At 47.6% G+C, this 25,490-nt stretch overlaps 1 protein-coding gene across 1 annotated transcript in view; it reads right to left on the bottom strand.

Moving 5' to 3' along the window:
* Nucleotides 1–476: 476 nt before the first annotated feature.
* LOC142292137 (uncharacterized) overlaps nucleotides 477–25,490 on the bottom strand; it is a 154,444-nt gene continuing 129,430 nt past the window's right edge. The window contains exons 6-10 of the mRNA XM_075337283.1: nucleotides 17,733–17,779; nucleotides 12,842–12,876; nucleotides 875–1,099; nucleotides 718–789; nucleotides 477–639 (exon numbers count right to left, since the gene is read on the bottom strand). Of these exons, the coding sequence (XP_075193398.1) occupies nucleotides 500–639; nucleotides 718–789; nucleotides 875–1,099; nucleotides 12,842–12,876; nucleotides 17,733–17,779 (519 nt within the window). The 3' untranslated portion in view covers nucleotides 477–499. The remainder of the gene's footprint in view (nucleotides 640–717; nucleotides 790–874; nucleotides 1,100–12,841; nucleotides 12,877–17,732; nucleotides 17,780–25,490) is intronic.

Genomic DNA, 25,490 nt, shown 5'->3' with positions numbered 1-25,490 from the left:
CTGACAAAATCTTGTCAGGGTGTATTCTTCCTTATCTGCGACAACCATAGTAAGTACAACAATCCTCCACGGTCCAATCCACAAACTAAACTGTGCACAACCACCCTATCCCAACGTCCCGGGACACCAATCCCCTACCCATGGAGGGGAACACCATACAGCTGCCCCCACTCAATCTCCCCCGGGTACTCCCATCAGCAACGGCGGTACTCCCCTTACCGCGAACCACGTGTCTCGTCAAGAATATTTATCCCCTGTAAATACCCCCCTTTTTACATTTGAGTGGCCGCGAACCCCCGGGTACGGAGACCCTCGAGCCACAGCAACCCCCAGATCAGAGCCGTTCAACTGCTGCAGGGGCGGCACATGTGAATGATGAAACATGTTTTTTTGCTTGTTAAATGAAGTGTACACAACAGCGGATATTAACTTTAACGTATTTTTAATTAAATAAAAAAATGTATAGAAACAGCAAAACATTTTTAACAAAACAAAAAAATTAGTAGCTGTCGCCCTGCTGTTGGGCAGCCACAAACCTCGCCAGCATCACTCCATGCTGCTCCATCAACTCATATTGTCTCCAGTGTGATTCTTCAAGTCGCCGGTGTGAAGCCAGGAGGTCTTCTAATGTAGGGTTTTCTATGGAGGGAATAGTAAAAGTTAACAAGGCTAATTCTGTTTATGCATATAATTAAAAGGAACGTGTTTAACACTTACGGTTTTGGATTTCCTCCCCTTCATTGGCTGATGACTGGCTGAGTAACCACCCGGATCCTCTGGCACCACCGGCTGGAGAAAGACACAACACTTCATAGTACACGACAGCCCTATCCTTTCCTACTTGTATGGAGCTTATTTTATGTGAAAGAATTACCAGAAGGCGAGTCTGCAGCCATGTCATGGAGTGATGCTGGCGAGAGTGATGGTTGCTGGGGCTCCTGCTCTTCAGGTGACTCCTGCTGGGGCTCCTGCTCTTCAGGTGACTCCTGCTGGGGCTCCTGCTCTTCAGGTGACTCCTGCTGGGGCTCCTGCTCTTCAGGTGACTCCTGCTGGGGCTCCTGCTCTTCAGGTGACTCCTGCTGGGCCCCCTGGTCTGGTTCTGGAGAGAGTGAACCTTATTACATACCAAATTTAATACAATCTAAACAATGGTCACACTCATTACTCTATATGTAAAATGCACTGCATCCCCCTGTCCATCAGCTAAACAATGTGCCACCATATAGTGTGCTAAGTAATGTGCTGCCATATAGTGTGCTAAGTAATGTGCCGCCATGTAGTGTGCTAACTAATGTGATGCCATATAGTGTGCTGACTAATGTGCTGCCATGTAGTGTGCTAAGCAATGTGCCGCCATGTAGTGTGCTAACTAATGTGCCGCCATATAGTGTGCTAACTAATGTGCTGCCATGTAGTGTGCTAAGCAATGTGCCGCCATGTAGTGTGCTAACTAATGTGCCGCCATATAGTGTGCTAACTAATATGCTGCCATGTAGTGTGCTAACTAATGTGCCGCCATGTAGTGTGCTAACTAATGTGCCTCCATATAGTGTGCTAACTAATATGCTGCCATGTAGTGTGCTAACTAATGTGCTGCCATGTAGTGTGCTAAGCAATGTGCCGCCATGAAGTGTGCTAACTAATGTGACGCCATATAGTGTGCTAACTAATGTGCTGCCATGTAGTGTGCTAAGTAATGTGCTGCCATGTAGTGTGCTAACTAATATGCTGCCATATAGTGTGCTAACTAATGTGCTGCCATGTAGTGTGCTAAGCTATGTGCCGCCATATAGTGTGCTAAGCTATGTGCCGCCATATTGTGTGCTAACTAATGTGCTGCCATGTAGTGTGCTAACTAATGTGCCGCCATATAGTGTGCTAACTAATGTGCCGCCATATAGTGTGCTAACTAATGTGCCGCCATGTAGTGTGCTAAGCAATGTGCCGCCATGTAGTGTGCTAAGCAATGTGCCGCCATATAGTGTGCTAACTAATGTGATGCCATGTAGTGTGCTAAGCAATGTGCCGCCATGTAGTGTGCTAACTAATGTGCCGCCATATAGTGTGCTAACTAATGTGCTGCCATGTAGTGTGCTAAGCAATTTGCCGCCATGTAGTGTGCTAACTAATGTGCCGCCATATAGTGTGCTAATTAATGCGATGCCTTGTAGTGTGCTAAGCAATTTGCCGCCATGTAGTGTGCTAACTAATGTGCCGCCTTATAGTGTGCTAACTAATGTGATGCCTTGTAGTGTGCTAAGCAATTTGCCGCCATGTAGTGTGCTAACTAATGTGCCGCCATATAGTGTGCTAACTAATGTGCTGCCATGTAGTGTGCTAAGCAATGTGGCGCCAACTTATCGTGACCTGCTCATCACCACTCACCACGATTGCTCTGTCCCAGTGCCCGGATACTGGCCATGCGGTCACTGGATCTGTACCGCAGGTCCGCTAGCTTTTTCCGTATTTGGGTACAGGAGCGCTCCACTTTAAACTGCCTGGCTAGGCCCCGAGAAATACGGTGCAGCACAGCCTGCTTATTGAGGACTGGATGCTCACAATGTTCATTGCAGGCATAATCCCTAGCATCCACCTCCCTCACTAGGGAATGCACCTCAGCCTCTCCCCAGGGTGTAGCACGTTTCCTGGCTGCCATATTGCTTGTTTCCACACTAGGCCGCAGTTTCCACACTAGGCCGCATAAACGCCGCCCACCATGCAACAACGCCGCCACCACGGTATGTACGTGCGTGTCGGCGTCGCTACTGCGTCCGCAAAAAAACCCCAACCACAGCGTTTATTTCTAACAGGAGACGCTGTTGCGTTTTCCAAGTCAGGCAACACAAGTTTAGCGTCTCCGGTCAGACGGGAATGCTGGTGTTTTGTACCTGTTGTAGATATTTATATAAATGTTGAAATGGGAATATATGTGTATGCATACTTGTATGTCTGTGAGTATGTATGTATGCATTACACCTAAACTTTAAAGGGGGATTGGTTGACTGGGATTAGAGTCTGTCATGTGACGCCACCCGTGGTGTGCAGTAATTTTGGGATACCGCCGCTGGGGGTCCCTGGGGCTGATGGAGTGGGGCAGCTAAATGGTGTTCCCCTCCACGGGTAGGGGGTTGATGTCCCAGAGTATGTTAGTCAGGATAGCTGCGTTCACGTCCGGTCTTGGACCGGGGGATGTTGGTGTACTCACTATGTAGTGTAGAATAAAGAGACACACAGTCCAGATGGTAAGCCAAGTTCCTCACATCCTGGCCGCCTCCGGAGGGTGTAAATGGGTCTTGCACCCTGGTACTTGTCAGGCAAGGGCCCTACCACCTTGCACTCTTTACTCTTGTGTGGACTGCTCCGTGTGGAATGGGTTAATCCATTGCCAGTGATGATAGGGAACCGTGGCCTGCGAGAAGCAGCATGTGGGATCTCAATTGGGCAGCTTGTGGAGCCCTATCCCTTGCGGTGTGCTTCTGTCCTCGCTCTGTCTAGGCGTCTATGGGACGGGACGTGGAGTCCGTGTCTCCTCCTGGCTAATTGCCGCAGCGCTTGAAGCTTGAATGTATGTGTATATGTGAGTATCTGTATATCTAGAGAGGAGAGAGAGAGATGTATAGGTGAATCCTACTTTCAATTAATGGGGTGACCATTAAAATCAATGGGGCTGTCTCACGTCTGCGCAGAACTGACTGCTGCGTGCAGGGGCCCTTACTAGTGAAAGAATGACAAACAAACCTTTTGCAAAGTAAAACGTACAGTTTATTACACAAATCAATACATGAAATGAAAGTAGTGTAAAAATGTGATCAGTAGCCCACTATAAGATCTGATGCTGCCAAGTAACAGCACCAGGACTGTTAAAATATTGGCAGTACTTGTCTCGGCAGGCCTTTGCATCATCCGTGTTTCTGCCAGGCGCCAATGGTTGAAGGCCTGCGATTGCGGGATCGTCTGAATGCCATTCACCGAGCACCACTTCACCATTTGTTAAGTCCACAGAGTCCATGAAGGCAGGTGGACAATACGCAATTGTATCGCGCCAGCGAAGACAGTTGTGAAGCACACAACAGGCCAAAACAAGAGCATCTATCGATTCAAGCTTCATGTTAATCGGCGTGTGAAAAACTCTGAAGTGATTCGCCAGGATCCCGAAGGCATTTTCTACAACCCTGCGTGCCCTTGACAAGCGGTAATTGAAAATTCGTCTTTCCGCCGTAAGAGTTTTCTGGGGGAATGGTTTGATAAGATTGGGATGAAGCGGGAAGGCTTCATTGCCCACAAATATAAAATTTAGGTTTCCGGTAGTGTCAGAGTTGGGAGGCAAGTGCAATTCACCGTTCTGCAAACGTTCACCAAACACTGTGTGCTCTAAAACCCCACCGTCGGAAACCCTGCCATTCATACCAACATCAACATATATAAATTCATAATTGGTGTTAACAAGGGCCATCATGATGAGGCTGAAATAGCCCTTATAATTATAGAAATAGGATCCGCTCATATTTTCCGTCCAAAGCCCTGCCACAGTTAGGGAACTGCCACAGCTGCTCAAAATCGGAGGCAATCCTTTTTCATTCCTCCTCCGTTTTGGGAAATTCAATGTAACTATGAAGACTCTGGAAAATTGCTCTACATGTCTCGGCAATTAGAACGCTGAACAGGGGCCTTTAAATTGCTGAAGAAAAATGCAAGTGTTGCTGGGAGCGTCCGGTGGCCAGGAATCGCAGCGTGAGTGTCAATCTTTCATCTGCCGCAACGGCAGCACACATCGCTGTATTTTTGCGCTGAATAATAGGCGTAACTGTATCTAGTAACAGATTAAATGATTCCTCTGACATCCGCAGAAAGTTGCGGAAATCCTGAGGATCGTTCTTCTGCAGCTCTCTTACAAGTTGCATGTGGGAAAATTTGGATCTCTTCTGCAGCCACTGTCTGGTCCACATGCGACGCTTTTCTTTGGAACACCGGGATGTTCATGATGTCCAAACTTCAAAAATTAAATGTAAAGATGAGAGACATATAGAAGAACAGCACTATAAATGGCACTATAGGTCTTTGCACATAAGACCCCCATAAAATGGCCGCCCCCATAAAATGGACGCTGCATAAAATGGCTGCCCGCATAAAAGTGCAAGTTCACCTATTTTATCTATGGCTGTAGCAAAGATACAAAATGCCCACTGATGCTAGTATGAGGACATATAGAAGAACGCCACTATACAGTGCTGGCCAAAAGTATTGGCACCCCTTGAATTCTGTCAGATAATACTCAGTTTCTTTTTGAAAATGATTGCAATCACAAATTCTTTGGTATTATTATCTTCATTTATTTTGCTTGCAATGAAAAAACACAAAAGAGAATGAAACAAAAATAAAATCATTGATCATTTTCCACAAAACTCCAAAAATGGGCCAGACAAAAGTATTGGCACCCTTATGCGGGCTTTACACGAGGCGAGCTATCGTGCGATGCATCGTCGGGGTCACGGTTTTCGTGACGCACATCCGGCATCGTACACGACGTCGTCTCGTATAACACCTCTGAGCAACGCAGTATCGCTCACAAATCGTGAGTCGTGTACTCGTCGCTCAGTTTCAAAAAAATTGTTTAATTAAAATGGCGCCGGTTCATAGTTTCCGTGGCAGCACACGTTGCTCCATGTGACACCACGGGAATGATGAACACAGCTTACCTGTGCCCCGCGGTACCCGCCGGCTATGTGGAAGAAAGGAGGTGGGCGGGATGTTTACATCCCTCCGCTTCTATTGGCCGGCTGCCGTGTGACGTCGCTGTATTGCCGAACGTCCCTCCCACTTCAGGAAGTGGACGTTCAGCCCACAGCGAGGTCGTCCGGAAGTTAAGTATGTGTGACGTGGGTTACACGAATCTGTGCGCCACGGGCAGCGATTTGCCCGTGACGCACAAACGACGGGGCGGGTACGATCGATCGTGAAATCACACGATCGGTCATCTCGTGGAAAGCAGGCATTAGCCTAATACTTGGTTGCACAACCTTTAGCCAAAATAACTGCGAACAACCGCTTCCGGTAACCATCAATGAGGTTTTTTACAATGCTCTGCTGGCATTTTAGACCATTCTTCTTTGCCAAACTGCTCCAGGTCCCTGAGATTTGAAGGGTGCCTTCTCCAAACTGCCATTTTGAGATCTCTCCACAGGTGTTCTATGGGATTCAGGTCTGGACTCATTACTGGCCACTTTAGTAGTCTCCAGTGCTTTCTCTCAAACCATTTTCTAGTGCTTTTTGAAGTGTGTTTTGGGTCATTGTCCTGCTGGAAGACCCATGACCTCTGAGGGAGACCCAGCTTTCTCACACTGGGTCCTACATTATGCTGCAAAATTTGTTGGTAGTCTTCAGACTTCATAATGCCATGCACACGGTCAAGCAGTCCAGTGCTAGAGGCAGCAAAGCAACCCCAAAACATCAGGGAACCTCCGCCATGTTTGACTGTAGTGACCGTGTTCTTTTCTTTGAATGCCTCTAAACTCTATGTTGATGGCTTTTCCCAAAAGGCTCTACTTTCGTCTCCTCTGACCAGAGAACATTCTTCCAAAACATTTTAGGCTCTCAGGTAAGTTTTGGCAAACTCCAGCCTGGCTTTTTTATGTCTCGTGGTAAGAAGTGGGGTCTTCCTGGGTATCCTACCATATAGTCCCTTTTCATTCAGACGCCGACGGATAGTACGGGTTGACATGGTTGTACCCACGGACTGCAGGGCAGCTTGAACTTGTTTGGATATACAGCGGGCTTTAAACGCTACGATTTCGCTACAGCGATCTCGTTGGGGTCACGGAATTTGTGACGCACATCCGGCCGCTGTAGCGATATCGTTGTGTGTGACTCCTAGGAGCGATTTTTGGATCGTTGCAAAAACGTCCAAAATCGCTCCTCATTGACATGGGGGTCCACTCCCAATTATCACTGCTATCGCTGGGGCGAAGTTGTTTCTCGTCCCTGCGGCAGCACACATTGCTTTGTGTGACGCCGCAGGAACGAGTAACTACTCCTTAGCTGCCGCCGGCCACAATGCGGAAGGAAGGAGATGGGCGGGATGTTTGTTCCGCTTATCTCCAACCCTCCACTTTCATTGGGCGGCCGCTTAGTGACATCGCTGTGACGCCGAACGGACCGCCCCGTTAGAAAGGAGGTGGTACGCCGGTCACAGCGACGTCGCAGGGCAGGTAAGTACGTGTGACGATGGTGCGCGATTTTGTGCGCGACAGGCAGCGATATGCCCCTCTCGCAAAAACGATGGGGGCAGGTCTCATGCTAGCGATATCGGGACCGATATCGTAGCGTGTAAAGCCACCCTTAGTCGAGGTTCTTTATCCACCATCCGCACAATCTTGCGCAGGTAAGTTACAGGTGCTGTTAATTACACAAATTAGAGAAGCATCACATGATTTTTCAAACAGTGCCAATACTTTTGTCCACCCCCTTTTTATGTTTGGTGTGGAATTATATCCAATTTGGCTTTATGACAAATTTTTTTTTTTTTTTCATTGAAGACAAATTAAATGAAGATAATAACAAAGAATTTGTGATTGTAATCATTTTCAGGAAGAAACTGAGTATTATCTGACAGAATTGCAGGGGTGCCAATACGTTTGGCCAGCACTGTAGGTGTTTGCACATGCTAGTATGAGGACATATAGAAGAACGGCACTATAAATGATACTATAGGTATAAAAAAAAGCTAAAAAGCTATAATAAAATAAATAAAATAAGTGTCCTATAATTGAAAATGGGAAGATGTTTGAGACCTCCAAAAGATGCTTACCATGTCCAAGGAGTATAGCTGTGTGAAGAATCAGTAAAATCCGTGAGGAATCGCAACTGCGATCCTAAAAAAACTCCACAAAACCGAGAACAAATGAACCGGGGACGAATGAATTTGGGTGGAGTCGCACCTACGATCCTCAAAGCAAAATGCCAGCAGCAACAAAGGATGAAGTTCTACTATATGTTGTCGCCTTCATTGAATGCGGGTGGAGTCACAACTATGATCCCAATCACAACGCAGTAGCGGCCACCAATTGGAACTGAAGGGCATGGAAAAGGTGACGCACAATGCATGCCTACACGTCTGAGATCCCAGTCGTCAATGAGGTCGTTGGTAGGCGTCAAACACAGCCATGTTTCCTGCCCAGCAGGACATTGCCTTTGAAGATAATGGCCTGGACCATTCGGCGACAACTAGAGATCTCACAGCAGGGGCCTGATCGCTGGTAGGTGTCACACATAACGAGATCGCTAACGGTATCGCTAGTGCGTCACAGAAACCGTGACTCAGCAGCGATCTCGCTAGCGATCTCGTTATGTGTGCCGTTACCTTAAGGGTCATTTGACCCTCTTTCGGGACTTCAGGGGGGAGTTCGAAATTTCTGGGACTTCTAGAGTTAAAGCATGGCACGAGGAACATTCTAATGAAGTTGAGCATCTCATCTGGCCCCCATAATCCCCAGACCTAAACATTATTGAGCATTTATGGTTGATTTTAGAGATTCAAGTTAGATGTCGATTTCCGCCACCATCGTCGCTCAAAGAACTGGAGGGTGTTTTAACTGTAGAATGGGCTAAAATTCCTTTGGAAACAATTTACACCTTGTATGAATCCATACCTCGGAGAATTGAGGCTGTAATCGCCGCAAAAGGTTGACCTACACCATATTAAACTAACTTTTGTTGATGTTTCCAGGTGTTTACATTATTTTGTCCAACCCCTGTATATACAGTCATATGAAAAAGTTTGGGCACCCCTATTAATGTTAACCTTTTTTCTTTATACCAATTTTGGTTTTTGCAACAGCTATTTCAGTTTCATATATCTAATAACTGATGGAGTCAGTAATATTTCTGGATTGAAATGATGTTTATTGTACTAACAGAAAATGTGCAATCTGCATTTAAACAAAATTTGATAAGTATGGGCACCTCAACATAAAAGTGACATTAATATTTTGTAGATCCTCCTTTTGCAAAAATCACAGCCTCTAGTCACTTCCTGTAGCTTTTAATGAGTTCCTGGATCCTGGATGAAGGTATTTTTGACCATTCCTGTTTACAAAACAATTCCAGTTCAGTTAAGTTTGGTCACCGAGCATGGACAGCACGCTTCAAATCATCCCACAGATGTTCAATGATATTCAGGTCTGGTGACTGGGATGGCCATTCCAGAACATTGTAATTGTTCCTCTGCATGAGTGCCTGAGTAGATTTGGAGCGGTGTTTTGGATCACTGTCTTGCTGAAATATCCATCCCCTGTGTAACTTCAACTTCGTCACTGATTCTTGCACATTATTGTCAAGAATCTGCTGATACTGAGTTGAATCCATGCGACCCTCAACTGTAACAAGATTCCCGATGCCGACTTTGGCCACACAGCCCCAAAGCATGATGGAACCTCCACCACATTTTACTCTGGGTAGCAAGTGCTTTTCTTGGAATGCCGTGTTTTTTTGCCTCCATGCATAACGCCTTTTTGTATGACCAAACAACTCAATCTTTGTTTTATCAGTCCACAGGACCTTCTTCCAAAATGTAACTGGCTTGTCCAAATGTGCTTTTGCATACCTCAGGCGACTCTGTTTGTGGCGTGCTTGCAGAAACGGCTTCTTTCGCATCACTCTCCCATACAGCTTCTCCTTGTGCAAAGTGCGCTGTATTGTTGACCGATGCACAGTGACACCATCTGCAGCAAGATGATGTTGCAGGTCTTTGGAGGTGGTCTGTGGATTATCCTTGACTGTTCTCACCATTCTTCTTCTCTGCCTGATATTTTTCTTGGCCTGCCACTTCTGGGCTTAACAAGAACTGTACCTGTGTTCTTCCATTTCCTTACTATGTTCCTCACAGTGGAAACTGACAGTTTAAATCTCTGAGACAACTTTTTGTATCTTTCCCCTGAACAACTATGTTGAATAATCTTTGTTTTCAGATCATGATTGAATACACCTGCCTATGAAGTTCAAAGCTCAATCAGGTTACAAAACCAATTTAGTGCTTCAGTAAGTCAGTAAAAAGTAGTTAGGAGTGTTCAAATCAAGAAATTGATAAGGGTGCCCATACTTATGCACCTATCAAATTTAGTTTAAATGCAGAGTGCACATTTTATGTTAGTACAATAAACCTCATTTCAATCCAGAAATATTACTGAGTCCATCAGTTATTAGATATATGAAACTGAAATAGCTGTTGCAAAATCCCAAATTGTTATAAAGAAAAAAGGTTAACATCAAATTAATAGGGGTGCCCAACACACACACACACACACACACACACACACACACACACACACATACATACACACATTCAGCTTTATAAGATTTTTGAATAAAGGACCTTTGAGACATGTGACCAGTCTGTAGCCAATGAGGTAATACAGCATTCACACGTGACTAGGCCACATGGCTTTGACGTCATTGAAGGTCCTTTAGTAGTCAGTGCTAGTTACTGGGTGGCACAGCAATGATTGGATGGATACGGAAGCGCCGAGAGGTGGAGTCTGCAGGTGGAGTCTGCAGGAAGAAACAAGGGAAAAAAAGGGGCTAACAGATCAGGAAATTGAAGGAACTGTTCGGTGGAGGAATCCTGATAATATCGGGTTGTTTTACAGCCAAAGGTGTTGGATACATAAAAAAGATTGATGGTGGTTTCAATGCTGAGCTATATGTGAGTATCCTACAAGATGAGTTATTTCATACACTTGAGTACTATGGGTATGAAAAGGACGACATAGTGGTCTAGCAGGACAACGACCGTGACATACGTTGAAATTAGCAAATAAATGGTCCAATGACAATGAAGTAGAGGTGCTGGATTGGCCAGCACAGTTCCGAGGCTTAAACTTGATAGAACACTTGTGGGTGGAGGTGGAAGAAAAAGCTGTAACCAAGTGAGTCAACCAGTATGCACCAACACTGGGAACGTGTAGAAGAGACCTGGAATCAGATTTTGGTCGAGAGAAAATGCTGGAGTGGTGCTCTAATCTTGCAGGTGATTGTTCAGGGAAACAGGAAAGATAGCAACAGTCCAGGGCTTTTGCGTCTAAAACCCTCAGCATGGCATTACTGCAGCATGTGTACACAGCCTTATAGGCTCTTGTTTATTTACTTTACTAACTTATATAGCGCTATTAATTCCATAGCGCTTTACAGATGTGATTATTACTGTCCTCATTGGGGCTCACAATCTATATTCCCTATCAGTCTTTGGAGTTTGGGAAGAAATTAAGGAACCCAAAGGAAGCCCATAGAAACACGAAGAACATACAAACTCCTTCCAGATGTCCTTGGTGGGATTTGATTCCAGGATCCCAGCACTGCACAGCAACAGTGCTAACCACTGAGCCACCGTGCCACCCATTTCATTAGTACTTAATGTGATTCAAAATGCCATTTGTCACATAGGAGCAGAATAACCTAATTGTGGTGCTGCTGGTTAATATGTAAAGGAAATATTACCACCAAAGGTGTAAAACCTGTCACCAGGATTTTCCCTTATGAGATGCAGCCACCAGTGAACCCTTATTTACAGCATAGTAGAATAATATATATAAGAGCCCAGGCCGCTGTGTATAACCTAAAACACATTTTATTATACTCACCTGGGGGGCGGTCGGGTCCGATGGGCGAAGTTGGTCTCAGTCCGGCACCTCCTCTTGCTGTACTCGTTCATAGCTCCATTTGAATGACGCATCCTACGTCATCCACACAGAAACCATCATTGCACTCATGTGCAAGCGCACTTTGATCTGCCTTGCTGAGGGCAGAGCAAAGTACTGAAATGTGCAGGCACTGGGAAAGGTCAAAGATCACCCGCACAATAATTTGATCTCCCCTTAGCAAGCCAGATCGAGCACAATGGAAGCCTCTGTGTGGATGACGCAAGAGGCGTCATCCACATGGAGCTGAGAAGGAGGACGGCAACTGCGCAGGATACAGGTGGTGCCGGACCAAGACCAGCGGCACCCGTTGGACCTGACCGCCCCACAGGCGAACATAGTAAAAGGTGTTTTTTACGTCATACACAGCGGCCTGGGCTCTTAGGCCCGTTTCACACGTCAGTGAAAAACATAGACATTCTTCACTGACGTGTAAAACACGCCCATGTCCCTCCGTGTTCTGTGATTCACGGCACACGTGGGTTGTCCATGTGCAATCCGTGATCCGTGATTGCATATGGACATTACTCACCTGCCTTCACTGCTGCTGTCCATGGTGCTGAAGCCTCCAGCTCTGCAGCGTCCGCCCACCGCTCTCAGCAGCTACTTCCTGGTTCTTGTTTTCCTGCTCTCATGAATATTCATGAGCCAGGCAGAAGCTGCCGAAAGCAGAGGCTGCAGAGCGAATCGCAGGCAAGGCAAGTTGAAAATTTTTAATATTTAATATGTCCGTGATTTTCTGGTACGTGTTTCACTGATCACACACGGATCACACCATAATGTGGTCCGTGGGTCATCAGTGATGCCAGACAAAAACTGACATGTCTCCGTGCAGAATCACGGCCAAGGGTGCATGCTGCACGGAGACACGTTCAGTGAGAAATCACTGATGTGTGAGCAGACCCATTGATTATAATGGGTCTGCGTATGTCAGTGATTCTGGTACGTATAAAAAAAAGCACAAACGTACCAGAATCACTGACGTGTGAAAGGGGCCTTATATACAGTATTCTAGAATATTGTATATATGGGCTTACTGGTGGTAGCAACATCTTATAGGGGACAAATCTGATCTCCCATTAAGGTATTTAGGTCAGTTATACACATTACAGTCACAAACATTAAATTCAGTATTATGAAGAGAAAGATCTCACCGTTATTATCTTGCTGATGCCCTATGTTGTTGTTCCTGAAACATAACACAATTATTGCAACCAAATCTCAGACTTTACAATCAGCAAGAACTACATGTCACATATGTTCAGGTATAGCTTACTGACATTTCCTTCCTTTAACACTAGAAGTCCCAGAAATTTCGAGCTCCATAGGGTTCCAATGGTAGAAATGTTAAATGACCCCTCTCTGGAACTTCTAGTGCTTCTAGTGTTAAAGAACATGTCAGCAGGTTTCTGCTTCTCCATCTACGAACAGCCTGACATAAGGGCAGGGATTCTGATTTCAGCAGTATCACTCACTAGACTGCTTGCTGTGGTTTTGTTAAAGTACCTACAGTATTTTATCAGCTGTAGAGCTCCCAGTTCTCTGTATAACGCCACACACACACACCACTGATTGGCAGCTATCGTGTACACTGTGCATAGGCAGAAAGCTGACAATACTAGTGGGTGGGCTTATACAAAGAGCTTATGATTATGGAGCACTACAAGGCAGCAAGTTTACTAGTAATCTAATGATAATCTCCTGATGATAAAATAATGGTTGTACCAAAACGACAGCAACCAGCCCAGTGAGTGACACATCACTGGAATCAGGGGTTCGGTCTCTAAATTATGCTGCTTTCAGATTAGGTAGCAGAAACCTTCTGACATTCTCTTTAATACTGTCTAACTAAGAAAAATACAATACTATACATTATAGAGTCCAGCACTCAGCATAAAAAATGTTTTCTTTACTTTATTAAAATGCAATCTTGTATGATCCTTTGTAAACATTTTCATTGCTGTTATTAACACCTTCTCACAAACTGATGTCAGTGTTGGGTGATTGTGTGTGTGAACGGGACAAAGAAATTGAACTCTCTCCACATATGCCAACTGTGTTACATAGCGGGAATTTGTTTCCAGCAGCAGCCGGGGCACGTAATCTCTGACAGCAGTGCCTAAATGCAGCTGTCCCCAGTGGATGTGTGCACGAGTTCCCATGGACTATCCACAACAATCATGTGGCACCGATCAGTTTAGATGTCAGCCAGGGGACTACCGAAGGCCTCTGTTGCTGTCATCATGATACTCTTGTGAAGCTCAGCCACCGTCTGAACTTCATAGTAGACCACGATTTACACCATATTCAATATCGTTGTTCTGCAGTATATAATATAAGTGATCAGATGATTGCAGGTTCAAGTTCAATAAATGGACTAAAAAATTCCCATTCAGATAAATAAACCTGGAAAAAAAAATGGGCAACACAGAAAAGTCATCTATGTGCTGTCTATATGTTACCGTTTAATGGGACGGAGAAGTTAAGAATTTATTTTCTTTATAGAAGAAAAACTAATGCAAAAAGGATTGTAAAAACTGACACATGAACCAAAAATAGATCCAGCCCACCCCCAAAAAAGCAATAGTTTTCATGTATGAGAAAAATATGAAACCGGCAATAAGGTGAAATTTTTATAGTGGCTATATCACTAACGGACATATACAGAACAAAGCCCCTGTACAAGAACTGTGGCGCCCTGGACAAGCCAGGCGCCACAGAGAACAACACCAACACACCCCACACTCCCGGTCAGGCGCACCGAAGTCAGACAAAACCCTTGTTGCCTTCCTCCAGGGGCTGATGTTCACACCAGGGGGTGGTCCAGGCGGTTGGTCCCGCCCACCAAGGAGTTCACAGTCCTGGAGGCGGGAAAAGCAGACAGTGGAGCTTGAGAGGAGAAAGTGAGAGGAAGGAAAGTGGCAAGTGAGCAGACTGAAGTTGGTCCGGGTGTGTGGCCCGGACGGATCAGCAAGGTTGGCAGACGGTGGTGACCGTCTGCAGGAGTGGCCTATCGGAGTTTACCGTAAGGACCGTGGACGGGCGGTGGCCCGGCGGTACCGGACCGGTATGCAAAGAGAAGTCAGCACCATCTGGCAGGGGCTTACGGACCCCGGCAAGGCTAGGAGTCGCCGTGAGTTTGCCAAATTCGTTAGCGAAGGGAACCTCCTGGGTTTCCCAGCAGCCAAGTACCAACAGAAGGCAACCGTCCAACCGAGAGAGGGAAACACAGTCACCGCCAAGGCTAAAGTTCCCAGGGCCAGAGCCTGCGGGCAAAAGGGGCTCCTTCAGCTCCCATCCAAGCTGGGGAGCGGGTTACCGGTGGGAACCCATTGGAACCGTTACACTACATAGGTGCAGGGAAAGGCAGTCACCATCAACCTGCCGGGAAAAACAACACCGCAGCCGTCTGTGGGACCCGTCCATCCAGCCGTGTGTTTTACCGAGAACTGTGTCCTCATCATTGGCTGAGTGAGTACCACCGTGCCGTGCGGCACAGCGCTGCCCCTGCGACCCTGCACCTCGTCAGGCCCCGCAACCCGCCTGCCATCCATCCCTACCCCATCACCGGGCCCCGGGACAACCAACCCCCTACCCACGGAGGGGAGAAATAACATCAAACTGCTCCCTGTCATCGCTCCCGGGATCCCCGTCCAGAGCAGCGGTGGTGTCACCAATATCACCACAACCGTGGGTGGCGTCACGGACAATAACCAAATTCCTACAATCAATCCCCACCCTTTTCTCTCACGGGCGAGGAGCGCCGCTCGAGTCCCCGGGATCCGGCCCACCGCTCGAGCCACCACCGAGCAGCGGCAGCAGCAGCGGCCGGACCCGAGCAGTGGGAGAGCGCAGCGTCCCCTCCTCCGCCCGCGACAACTTGGCATCACGAACAGGATCTTACCGCTCTGCCGTCTGGTAGAGGTGCGCCTTGTGACCGCCAGTGGTGTCCGGCCGAAAATTTGGAGAAGCCGCCATTTTGGGCGTGAAAAATTCCTGCTCGAGCGTCTCCTCGAGTAGTGGAGGCGCGAAGGCCAAAACCCCGCCCCTGTAGAGGAGGAGCTGGAAAGAGACTAAGGGGGACTGATGGCGTCTGGCCGCATGTAGCTCGCGGCTATACGAACAGGGACGCCGGGACCCCACGATCCGCTAACCCCTGCAAAGAATGTCCGCTCCACCCAGCTATGCGGAGGCTACCAAGCTGGTGCCCGGAACAGCGGCATGGCTGAGGGCCCGAACGGCAGGGATCTGCCGACACTACCGGAAGCAGATATGTAGGCTGATGGAGCAGTGGACCGCGGAGGTGGAGGAGGTAGCCGCAGTCGCCCGGGTGTATGGAATGGAAGCAATGATGGAGGAGCTGGTCAGTGACCCACGCCGATGTGTCCCCGAGGGACCGGCCATTGCGGCTGAGGGACCCAGTCTACCCCTGGCCCCCATGCCGCCTACGTCTTCCTTGCCCGTGCACTGTGCTGCGCCTGGTCCGTCTGGCGTACACACCCTCGTGGCAGTGGCTGAGAGAGTGGCGAGCCCGGAGACTGCGGCAGCTGGCGGCAACCCGTCTGGCGCAGGAACGGATGATAGCGACTCCGGACCGGACACAGAGCCTGTTTCCGAGGAAGACGAAGGGGTCGTTGCCCTGTGTGACATGGAGGCCACTTACATCCCCCGGAGCGGAAATAATGGGTACCGTGCGGCCCTTCCCAGTCGCGCCTGCTATGCGCTGGAGGGGCTGATCCCCATGTTCCTCCACCCGGGGCCGGCTGATGATGATGAAAGCGAGCAGTGAAGTCGGCGGTCTTCCGCCTAAAAGTTGTCCCCATTGGGACCACCAGAGTGCTGTTTCAAGTTAAAGTGAATGATAAGAGTGATCAACCGAAGTTCACCTGATTTACTGCTACTGTGATTGAGACCGGTCGTTGCCGGCACCGTTGTCCCCGTGGGGACTGTCTTAAAGTTTAGCATAAGGAACTCCTTATGGACAAGCCTGAGAACTAGCAAGGCAACCACGAACTTGTGGCTTGTAAATAATTTTTGTTGTGGCTTTCACCGTTACCGCCTCCGGAGAGGCAGATTGGAGGAAGGGCCCGCAGTGGAGCAGGCTGGGGCCCAGCCACCACCGGAACCGGTGGCGATCCTCTGGGGTTTCAGGTGTTCCCCATGGACGTGGGTCCCCTGAAAAGGACAGAACCCGCTCGGGCAACTTGTGCTGGACTGGGGTCAAGGGGTGCTGCCTGTTTGCTTAGGGGCAGCATCAGGGCCAGGTTGCTTGGGTGGGAGAGAGCGGAAGCCGTAACCGTTAGTAACGTTAAAGTAAGAGTACCTCCCGATGTGGGATCCCTACAATCAATCCCCACCCTTTTCACTCACGGGCGAGGAGCGCCGCTCGAGTCCCCGGGATCCGGCCCACCGCTCGAGCCACCACCGAGCAGCCGCAGCAGCAGCAGCGGCCGGACCTGAGCAGTGGGAGAGCGCAGCGTCCCCTCCTCCGCCCGCGACAGAACAATATATGGGCCTCTTGCAGTTCACCACTGTGCACAATTACTTTTGCTTTTGAGGTGGAGACGGGCTCCATTACCTCTTGGGCTTTGCAACAATGCTATGTCCTCCACTGTCCTATATCCCCTACAAGACAATGTGCTCTGTTTATACTATCTGAGCTGAAAACCTAAAATTTTTATAGCGTAGCATTTCCTCTATTTATTCCCCAACATTGTGGAAAAAGAATAAGTGTAGAAAGAATAAGTGTAGGGACAACATATGTGAACATGTTAACAATATTTTTAACAAACCATGGATCCCTTAGCAATTCTGAGAACAGGTATGCATTGAGTGGTGTAATGCGCACCTCTGTGCCATACACCGACTATGGTACCGTTGGAGATAAAGTGCAGTGTTTGGTTGTTTAGGCAGTCCCATAGGCAACGAATGGAAGTACACATCCTATAATCAGATGCCACAGTTTGGAAAGGTTCTGCTCTCGGACAAGCTGAAGGTCCTGGTGGGGAACATCAGCGATCAGAAACTAAAAGGTGATAACTTTACCTTTGCTTAGAAGCCGCTTTCTTCCGCCCTTTTCTACTTTTACCTTTCTAAAAAACAAACAAACAAAACAACAACAAAACTTTGAATACATTTTTTACATAAAACATATTCTTAATAAGAACCAACCAACCTTTGCTCACTATAGAAGTCTATGAAGGTCATAGAGCTAAAAATATATAATGCCGGTGACTGGGTACTCTGGCCCTTTTCCCCCTGTTATCATACTCCACCCATCCGACAAATTTTGGTCCAACGGACTATGTATCAGACCCGGCCGACACACTTTTTCTTCCTCTATTTCTTCTTCTTTTGCTGACTTATCCCTCTTTCTCTAAATATCATGACTGCTGCTCTTCTTTACCTTCCCTTTCTGTTTCATTATTTCTTTTCCTTTCTCTCATGGTTTAAATTGAATACCCATGTACTGTGTTAATCATTTACATTCTGTCTTCAGGTCTACGACTGTGTTGTGTCGTTTAGACCTTTGATCTATCTCATTTGTCAGAGCATGGATGTATATTTTCTTATTATTTTCTTATTATAAACTCAATAAAAATTTTAAATTGGAAAAAAAAAATATATAATGCCATGACGCCGATGGATGTATGGGCACCATTCCTCTAGATCCAAGATTATCCTAAATGCACTATTCACTGAAAAAAATACTCAATATCAAATTAGCCCAAGTAAAAAAAAAAAAACAACAAAAAAAACAAACAAACAAAAACACCCCTGAAGCAATACTGACAGAAAGTGTCACAGGAAACAAAAAGACAGTCCTTAAAGGGATTGTTCACTATCAGGAAAACTCTCTCTCATTCCCCATGTTTGGCCCCTTTAAAATAAAGTTTATACTCACCTCCCATGCCGGCGCCTGTCCAGTGCTGCGAGTCCCGCACCCAATCACCACCAGCTTCCCTCTCTGTGTATTCAGACATACAAGCAAGACTGCCAGGACCCAAACACCACCATTTTTCCCCCCTAGAAAGACACGACACCGTTCTCTTATAAATTAAAATACTTTTATTTGAATTTTCCATTTTGGAGAGAGGCATGGAGAAAAAACCACTCTCATCTTTTGGCATAAAATTTGGTCGCAGCTTTTAACCAGGCATTAACTTGCCAACATCACGGGGTTCAGGTAAATGTACCGCCTTCCGGCCGTCCGGCGCGGGTATTTCACCACCACTTTTTCTACCCCTTCCGCTGCTGCGACTTAAACACAGAAAAAACTCAATCAACTTGGAAAACAAAAGGGAGGGAGGGTGGGAAACAGGTCCGGGTCCTGCAGCAGAGAGGCCGGAAGCTGGGCAGCACAGTGATATGTATCCAGGAGGCGGGGCTTAGGCCAGTCACACCACAGGAGGCGGGGGCGGCAGGTCAGTGTCTTTCTAGGGGGAGACCTCTATTTAAACATGCATAGGGGCCAGCAGTCAGGGGGCAGCATCTCAAGTTTCTGGCTGCAGTGCCCCTCAGACTGCCAGGACCCAAACACCACCATTTTTCCCCCCTAGAAAGACACGACACCGTTCTCTTATAAATTAAAATACTTTTATTTGAATTTTCCATTTTGGAGAGAGGCATGGAGAAAAAACCACTCTCATCTTTTGGCATAAAATTTGGTCGCAGCTTTTAACCAGGCATTAACTTGCCAACATCACGGGGTTCAGGTAAATGTACCGCCTTCCGGCCGTCCGGCGCGGGTATTTCACCACCACTTTTTCTACCCCTTCCGCCAAGGAGCAGCACCGCGCCAGCAAGCTGCGACCCCCCCCAAAAAACTGAAATACCTGAGCCGTCCCAGGCATTTCCGAAACCACCATATCCATAACATCATCATTTGGGGTGTACCCATCCGAGCTTAAGGACAGCCAAATATTGCCTTCCAGCTGGCGGTGCCAGACCAACAACCTCTTTTTTTTTTTTTTTTTTTAAAAAACACTTTATTAACAGCACAACTTGGGTAGGCCCCGATCGACCATGCGCCAGGAGAGATCCTTATCACCTTCTTCCATAGCTCCAAGCCCCCTGGGCCAGAGGGTAACCTTCGCCAGATCGTTGTAACACTCTGCACTAAAACAGGGAAACTTGTACCTCTCTGACCGGATAAGGGTAAGAGGCCTAGCTAGACGGCCTTGGACCAGATACTTGAAGCCTATGTGTATCACCAAGCCGGTTGTAGAAAAGAGAGCTCACGCAATCTTGGTCGCCTCTGATAAACCCACAGCTGAGCCAAGCTCCGGCAACCTCTCCAATTACTTTCACTGTAACAGGAAAAAAGAACCGACCACCAAGGCGAAGATCCGCTCTCCTCGCAGCCAACATATATGGAAGTAACCTCGGACCCAATCACTGGGCCGACTTGGATCTGAAAGGCAAAAACACTGTCAGAACATGGAATTCTCGTAACCATCAAACACCTCTTCTCTCCAAGGTGGTACTGACCAAACCCACAAAATTTTATTTTTTTTTTGGATAAACAAATCACAATCATATCATTTTACATTAGCCCTGTACGCTGTTCTGAATCTCCTTACGTGTCGAATAAAAACCCGATTTCAAAAAAGAAACCAACTCCGACCTGTCGTCCCTCATAATGCATTTTCATTGTCGCCACCTGATCCACTGAAACTGTGCTCATGTATGCTGGCTCCTGAAGCCTTGTAGCACCCCAACTCTGGGAGAGTACGTGCCGGGTACCACGGCTGGCAAACACCAAAAATAACGAGTAACCGTCGCATTACCGACCAAAAACCAGCCCACAAAATGGAGGACAAACTACGTGACCCTAAAATGAAGTGCCGTCGTCATGGGTAAAAACAGGTCCCATACACCCGCTCGCCTAAGAGAAATAACCGACAACATCGGGACACCCGCCGAGTGAGAGAAAAAGATCCAAACTATCAATGTATAGATTTGCAATGGGGCGAACAATCCAAACCCCCCCTTTTTTTTTTTTTTTTTTTTAAAAAACAAAACAATCTTCGGCTAAAAAAGAATAGGCCTACTGTGCTCCACTCGCTTACCATAATCATCCAACCCTTCAATACCTATCACCCCACAAGACCCTCATCGCTTCAGTACCGTTCCGCAATTTAAAATTGGGAAGACCGACCTCGTAACAGTTTGCTTGCAACCGAAAATGGTGCACATTCGCCGAATACTGCAGGGCGTGTATTACTAGAGGGTGGCTTGTAAAATCGTCACGCACATCAACCACCAGAGCCACACCCGCTGAATAACGTACCATAGAACCGTCAGGTAAATGCAAAATGGAGGCCCGGATCATAGGCCAAACTTCACCAAACACCACACCATCTGGCTGAGAACTCCAAACCTTGATCCTGCTGGTGGGTTGAGTTACCAAAATACCTGAGATTGGGATTGCAATAAGGTGCCCGATGCTAACCCGGAACCCAGATGCCTGTTTTGTCTTCAACCCTGCATTGACCCATAAGCATTCCAAGCCACAAAAACCTAATCAGCCTGATTACTTATTCGAGGAAAGGGCTGTAGTTGGTTAAGGCTTTTACCCACCGGCATCGTCGGACCACTGGTCATTCTCCTATTTCCCGGTCCACCCCCCCTTTTGTGTAGCTGGAACCGAAATGGGGGAAAGGCGCAATCAAAGTTAGGTTAATGGCCCATGCCCCCCCCCCCCCCCGGGCCCAGCATAAGGAGCTTTTTTTTTTTTTTTTTTTTTTTTTTTTTATATATATATATATATATATATATAACTATATAAACCCTTTGTATCGCAAATGATCTCAAGCAGCTGGCCCTGCAACGCCGTAATACTCCATCTACAAATCTGTCTGTTCCTGCTCTTGAAACTATTATGGCGTGGCACGGTGGCTCAGTGGCTAGCTGCAGCCCTGGGGTCCAGGGCCCAAATCCCGCCAAGGACACCATCCGCAAGGAGCCTGTACGTTCTCCCCGTGACTGCGTGGGTCTGCTCCGGGCACTCTAGCCTCCTCCCACACCCCCATAAACATACAGGTAGGGAATCCAGACCGTAAGCCCCGATGGGGCAGCGTCCCCAATCCATGCAACGCACACAAAAACTAAAAGTGAATTTATACCTTTTAGAATATTTATGTGGAAGTAATTGTCCAGAAAATATTAGCGAGCCTAATTATTCTGCGAATAGCTAACCTTGCCGGTTTTCCCATCTCACTTGTTTATTTTCGGTTCGTACGGTAAGGAAAACCAATTAAAACATACGTAATTAACCAAAGAGGGAAAATCTAGTACAAAAGGATGAAAATTACTTCACTACAAAAGAGAAGCAATTTTAGAAAACAATCAAGCCATGCAAATGTACAGAAATATACTTCTCACATTTCGATAAAACTATCTGTGGCCAATATAGATCCCTTCTTTCAATTACAGCATGAAATTAGGGGTATAACAGGGGTGTTAGATCCCGTGATCCCATCATATTGTCACTAATCAATAAATCACTTGAAGGGTCAGTTAACCGGTGGCAACCAGATTATTCCAAGGAATGGAGGCCGCCTGTATTAAACTAAGGTTGAAAAAATAAGATATGTTTAATTTTTGAAAAAACGTCTCAGAGGAGATCTCATTCGTACCTCGTCCGACAAGCCTACAAGCTGCCGTAACCCTCAGTCTGATACAGCGCCGCACAATCAGCTCTGCCCTCATCTACTGTCTCCTCACCTATTCCCTGTAGACTGTGAGCCCTCGCGGGCAGGGACCTCTCTCCTCCTGTACCAGACCGTGCCTTGTATGGTCTATGATTATTATACTGGTACGTATTTTGTAAAACCCCCGTCCCATGCAAAGCGCCATGAATTATATGGCGCTATAATAAATAATAATAATTTGTATAAATACCCTCGTGGTCAATATATATAAACTGTCACCAAACTTAATCCTCCGAAATAGGGAAAGCTTCTTTACAGTTAGAGCGGGTAAATTGTGGAATGCTGTCTACAAGAGGTAGGAATGCTAGATACCATCACAGCTTTTAACAGAAACGGGGGAAGGGCGATTCCCTCAGCACCAATAACATTGTTTGTTATAAATAACGTAGTGACAACATGTAGAGCTGGGCGGGAAGCCTGTTACCTGTGACATCACGTTATCCTCCCTAAGGGGACTTATCCCACCCCGCACTCCCCATCAGGGTACTCACCTGGTGATTCAGGAAATGAAAAGACGACTGGATCTAGATCTACCCACGTAACGCCTGCTACGACGACGCTCACACCTATCCAAGGGTTAAGATGACAGACTCCGGACATGGTGGCTACCCATGCCAAAGCTTGCTACCGTGGCCCCTGCACCTGACTGTACAACGCGATGGTCGGCACCGCACCCACCGCCGCCATAACATGCTGAAACCACTGTGTGACAACGGGGAGGGGCTGTTAACAGTCACCATTGTCATAATGTCAAATGGAGTGTGTTTTGGCCTGGGAGGGGGCTCGGTGTAGGTGTGGTATCAGCAGGAGGGAAAACATGCCACCTGCTGACTGTTGCTTCTTGCCCCTGTTCACTACCAGCCCCCCTCAATTTGAACATTGAAGTCCTAACAGTATCCCTTAACCCGCCCGCTCACTGGGAGACCCACATGGTCCCTGGTTCATTCCCAGGCTAGCCCCCTTGGCATTCCCGGGGCATACAAACGGAGGGGAGGGGAAGTTCAGTGCGTGTGGTATGGGGTGATTTGAACTCTTGCAGGTTAGTGCCTGCATACTACATTCCCCCCTACCGTGCCTCCAACCTGCACTGTGACAGGGACTGCACTGAGTCTGCACTTCAATTAGGCTGTGTGCGTAATTCATGCGTCCTGCGTCCCCTGCACAGTCTATGGAGACTGTGCAGAGGCCGTACGCACGTTGCATAGTAGAACGCAGCGATTCAGCTGTTGCCCGAATCCCTGTGTTCTAAGAAGTGACATGTCACTTCTTCCGTGCGCTCCGCCGGCAGCTCCTGCTCTGTCTATGGCAGGAGCTGCAGGCTGAGCGCACATTCTCTGCCGGCACCATGCGCCTCAGAACGGAGCTTTTCAGCTGCGCTCTGAGGCACACCTTTTAGGTGCCGTGCAGAGCGCACACAGCCCTACCCTGCTCCTTCTCAGTGCTGGCGGCGGTGGCTGGGCGGCGGTGGCTGGGCGGCGGGTAGGCGGGGCCAAAGACAAAAAGCGCGAAGCGCTCTTTTTTTAAAAACTTAATGGCGGCTCAAGCTGACCGGCGGGCGGGTAGTTCCCTCAAACGCCGCTCGCCGGCGCCCATAGCTTGAGCCTCAGCATGGAGGGAGCCGCTCACAGCTAAAAGCGCCGTGAGCAGGACGCTTTCCTCCATGCTGATTTTTTGGGGAGGCTGGAGGGAGGGAGGGGGTTAAGGGTGTTTAAAGAATGACGAGCACAAGCGGACCAGCGGGCGGGTCGTTCCCATAGAACGCCGCGCTCACCGGCACACACCGCTTGTGCCTCAGCAGAGAGGGAGCCGCTCACAGCTAACAGCGCTGTGAGCTGAAACGCTTACCTCCCTGCTGATAGCTCTCATTCCGCATCCAGGAGCGGGTCCCTGTGTCCGGCTGTCCAAACAGGTCCGGGTCCTGCAGCAGAGAGGCCGGAAGCTGGGCAGCACAGTGATATGTATCCAGGAGGCGGGGCTTAGGCCAGTCACACCACAGGAGGCGGGGGCGGCAGGTCAGTGTCTTTCTAGGGGGAGACCTCTATTTAAACATGCATAGGGGCCAGCAGTCAGGGGGCAGCATCTCAAGTTTCTGGCTGCAGTGCCCCTCATCAAGACATACAAGCAATCAAGAGGAAGCGAGAGCTGGGCTGGCCACTCCCCTCCTGTTAAGTACTTATACATCCTAAAGCGGGGAGAGGGAAGCCGGCGGTGATTGGGAGTGGGGCTGGCGTGATGTAACAACCTGAGAACCAGAACTGCTGGAACAGCACCGACACAGGAGGGTTGTAGAAGCTTTTTATTTTAATAGAGCATGAGAAGGGATTGTTCTTGTAGTGAATAACCCCTTTAATAGTCATCAGTAGAGGACCGCATGAATGAGGCTATCAGTATCTATCTATCAGAGGCCTTGATGCAATGAGACTGATATTTTGCACAGTAAAGTTACTTGGAGGAACTGCACACCAACAAATGTACTTTTAGTTATATTAGTTCACACTCAGGTCCAAATCCCACCAAGGAGTGTCATACTTTGTGTGAAGAACAAAGTGGTGTGGCCCGGTCTTCACATTGGAAGCATAATGCTCCCAGATCTGCCATTGGGGAATATACACTTGACCATCTATACTTCCCCCTCAGCTAACCATGTCTTCCAGGTGACTCATTTATGGTTTGTCATTGAGGAATACCACCACAGAAAGTCAACTCCTCCACAGTAGTTCATGTCTTCCAGGTAACTCACTTATGACCAACAAAGGGTAAAAAACCCAAAATGTTACCATTTAACACCTTATTTTTGGTCACGTTTTGTCAAGCAATTACATCTCTCTCGATGTGGTGTGAATTTTGGATATGGGAGAGAACCTATGAAACTGCAAAAAATGTGGTGCCTGTCTGTGTGCAGTTCCGCTAAACGACTTTACAATACAGAATTTGTATGGAGATTAATGGTCTGCTCCAGGGGAACGCGCACCCTTTCTTACCTACCTTGATGTGAAGCAGGGGTAGTGAAACCCATGCTGTTTCGTTGGTATTTTGTAAAGTGCTAATGAAGTGAGCGTGGGATATTTACAGTTGAAACCAGGAGTTT

The sequence above is a fragment of the Anomaloglossus baeobatrachus genome, chromosome 2 (assembly GCF_048569485.1).
Source record: "Anomaloglossus baeobatrachus isolate aAnoBae1 chromosome 2, aAnoBae1.hap1, whole genome shotgun sequence".
NCBI lineage: Eukaryota > Metazoa > Chordata > Amphibia > Anura > Aromobatidae > Anomaloglossus > Anomaloglossus baeobatrachus.
The sequence above is the reverse complement of the archived record's forward strand: the minus strand, read 5'-3'. Positions and strand labels throughout refer to the sequence as shown.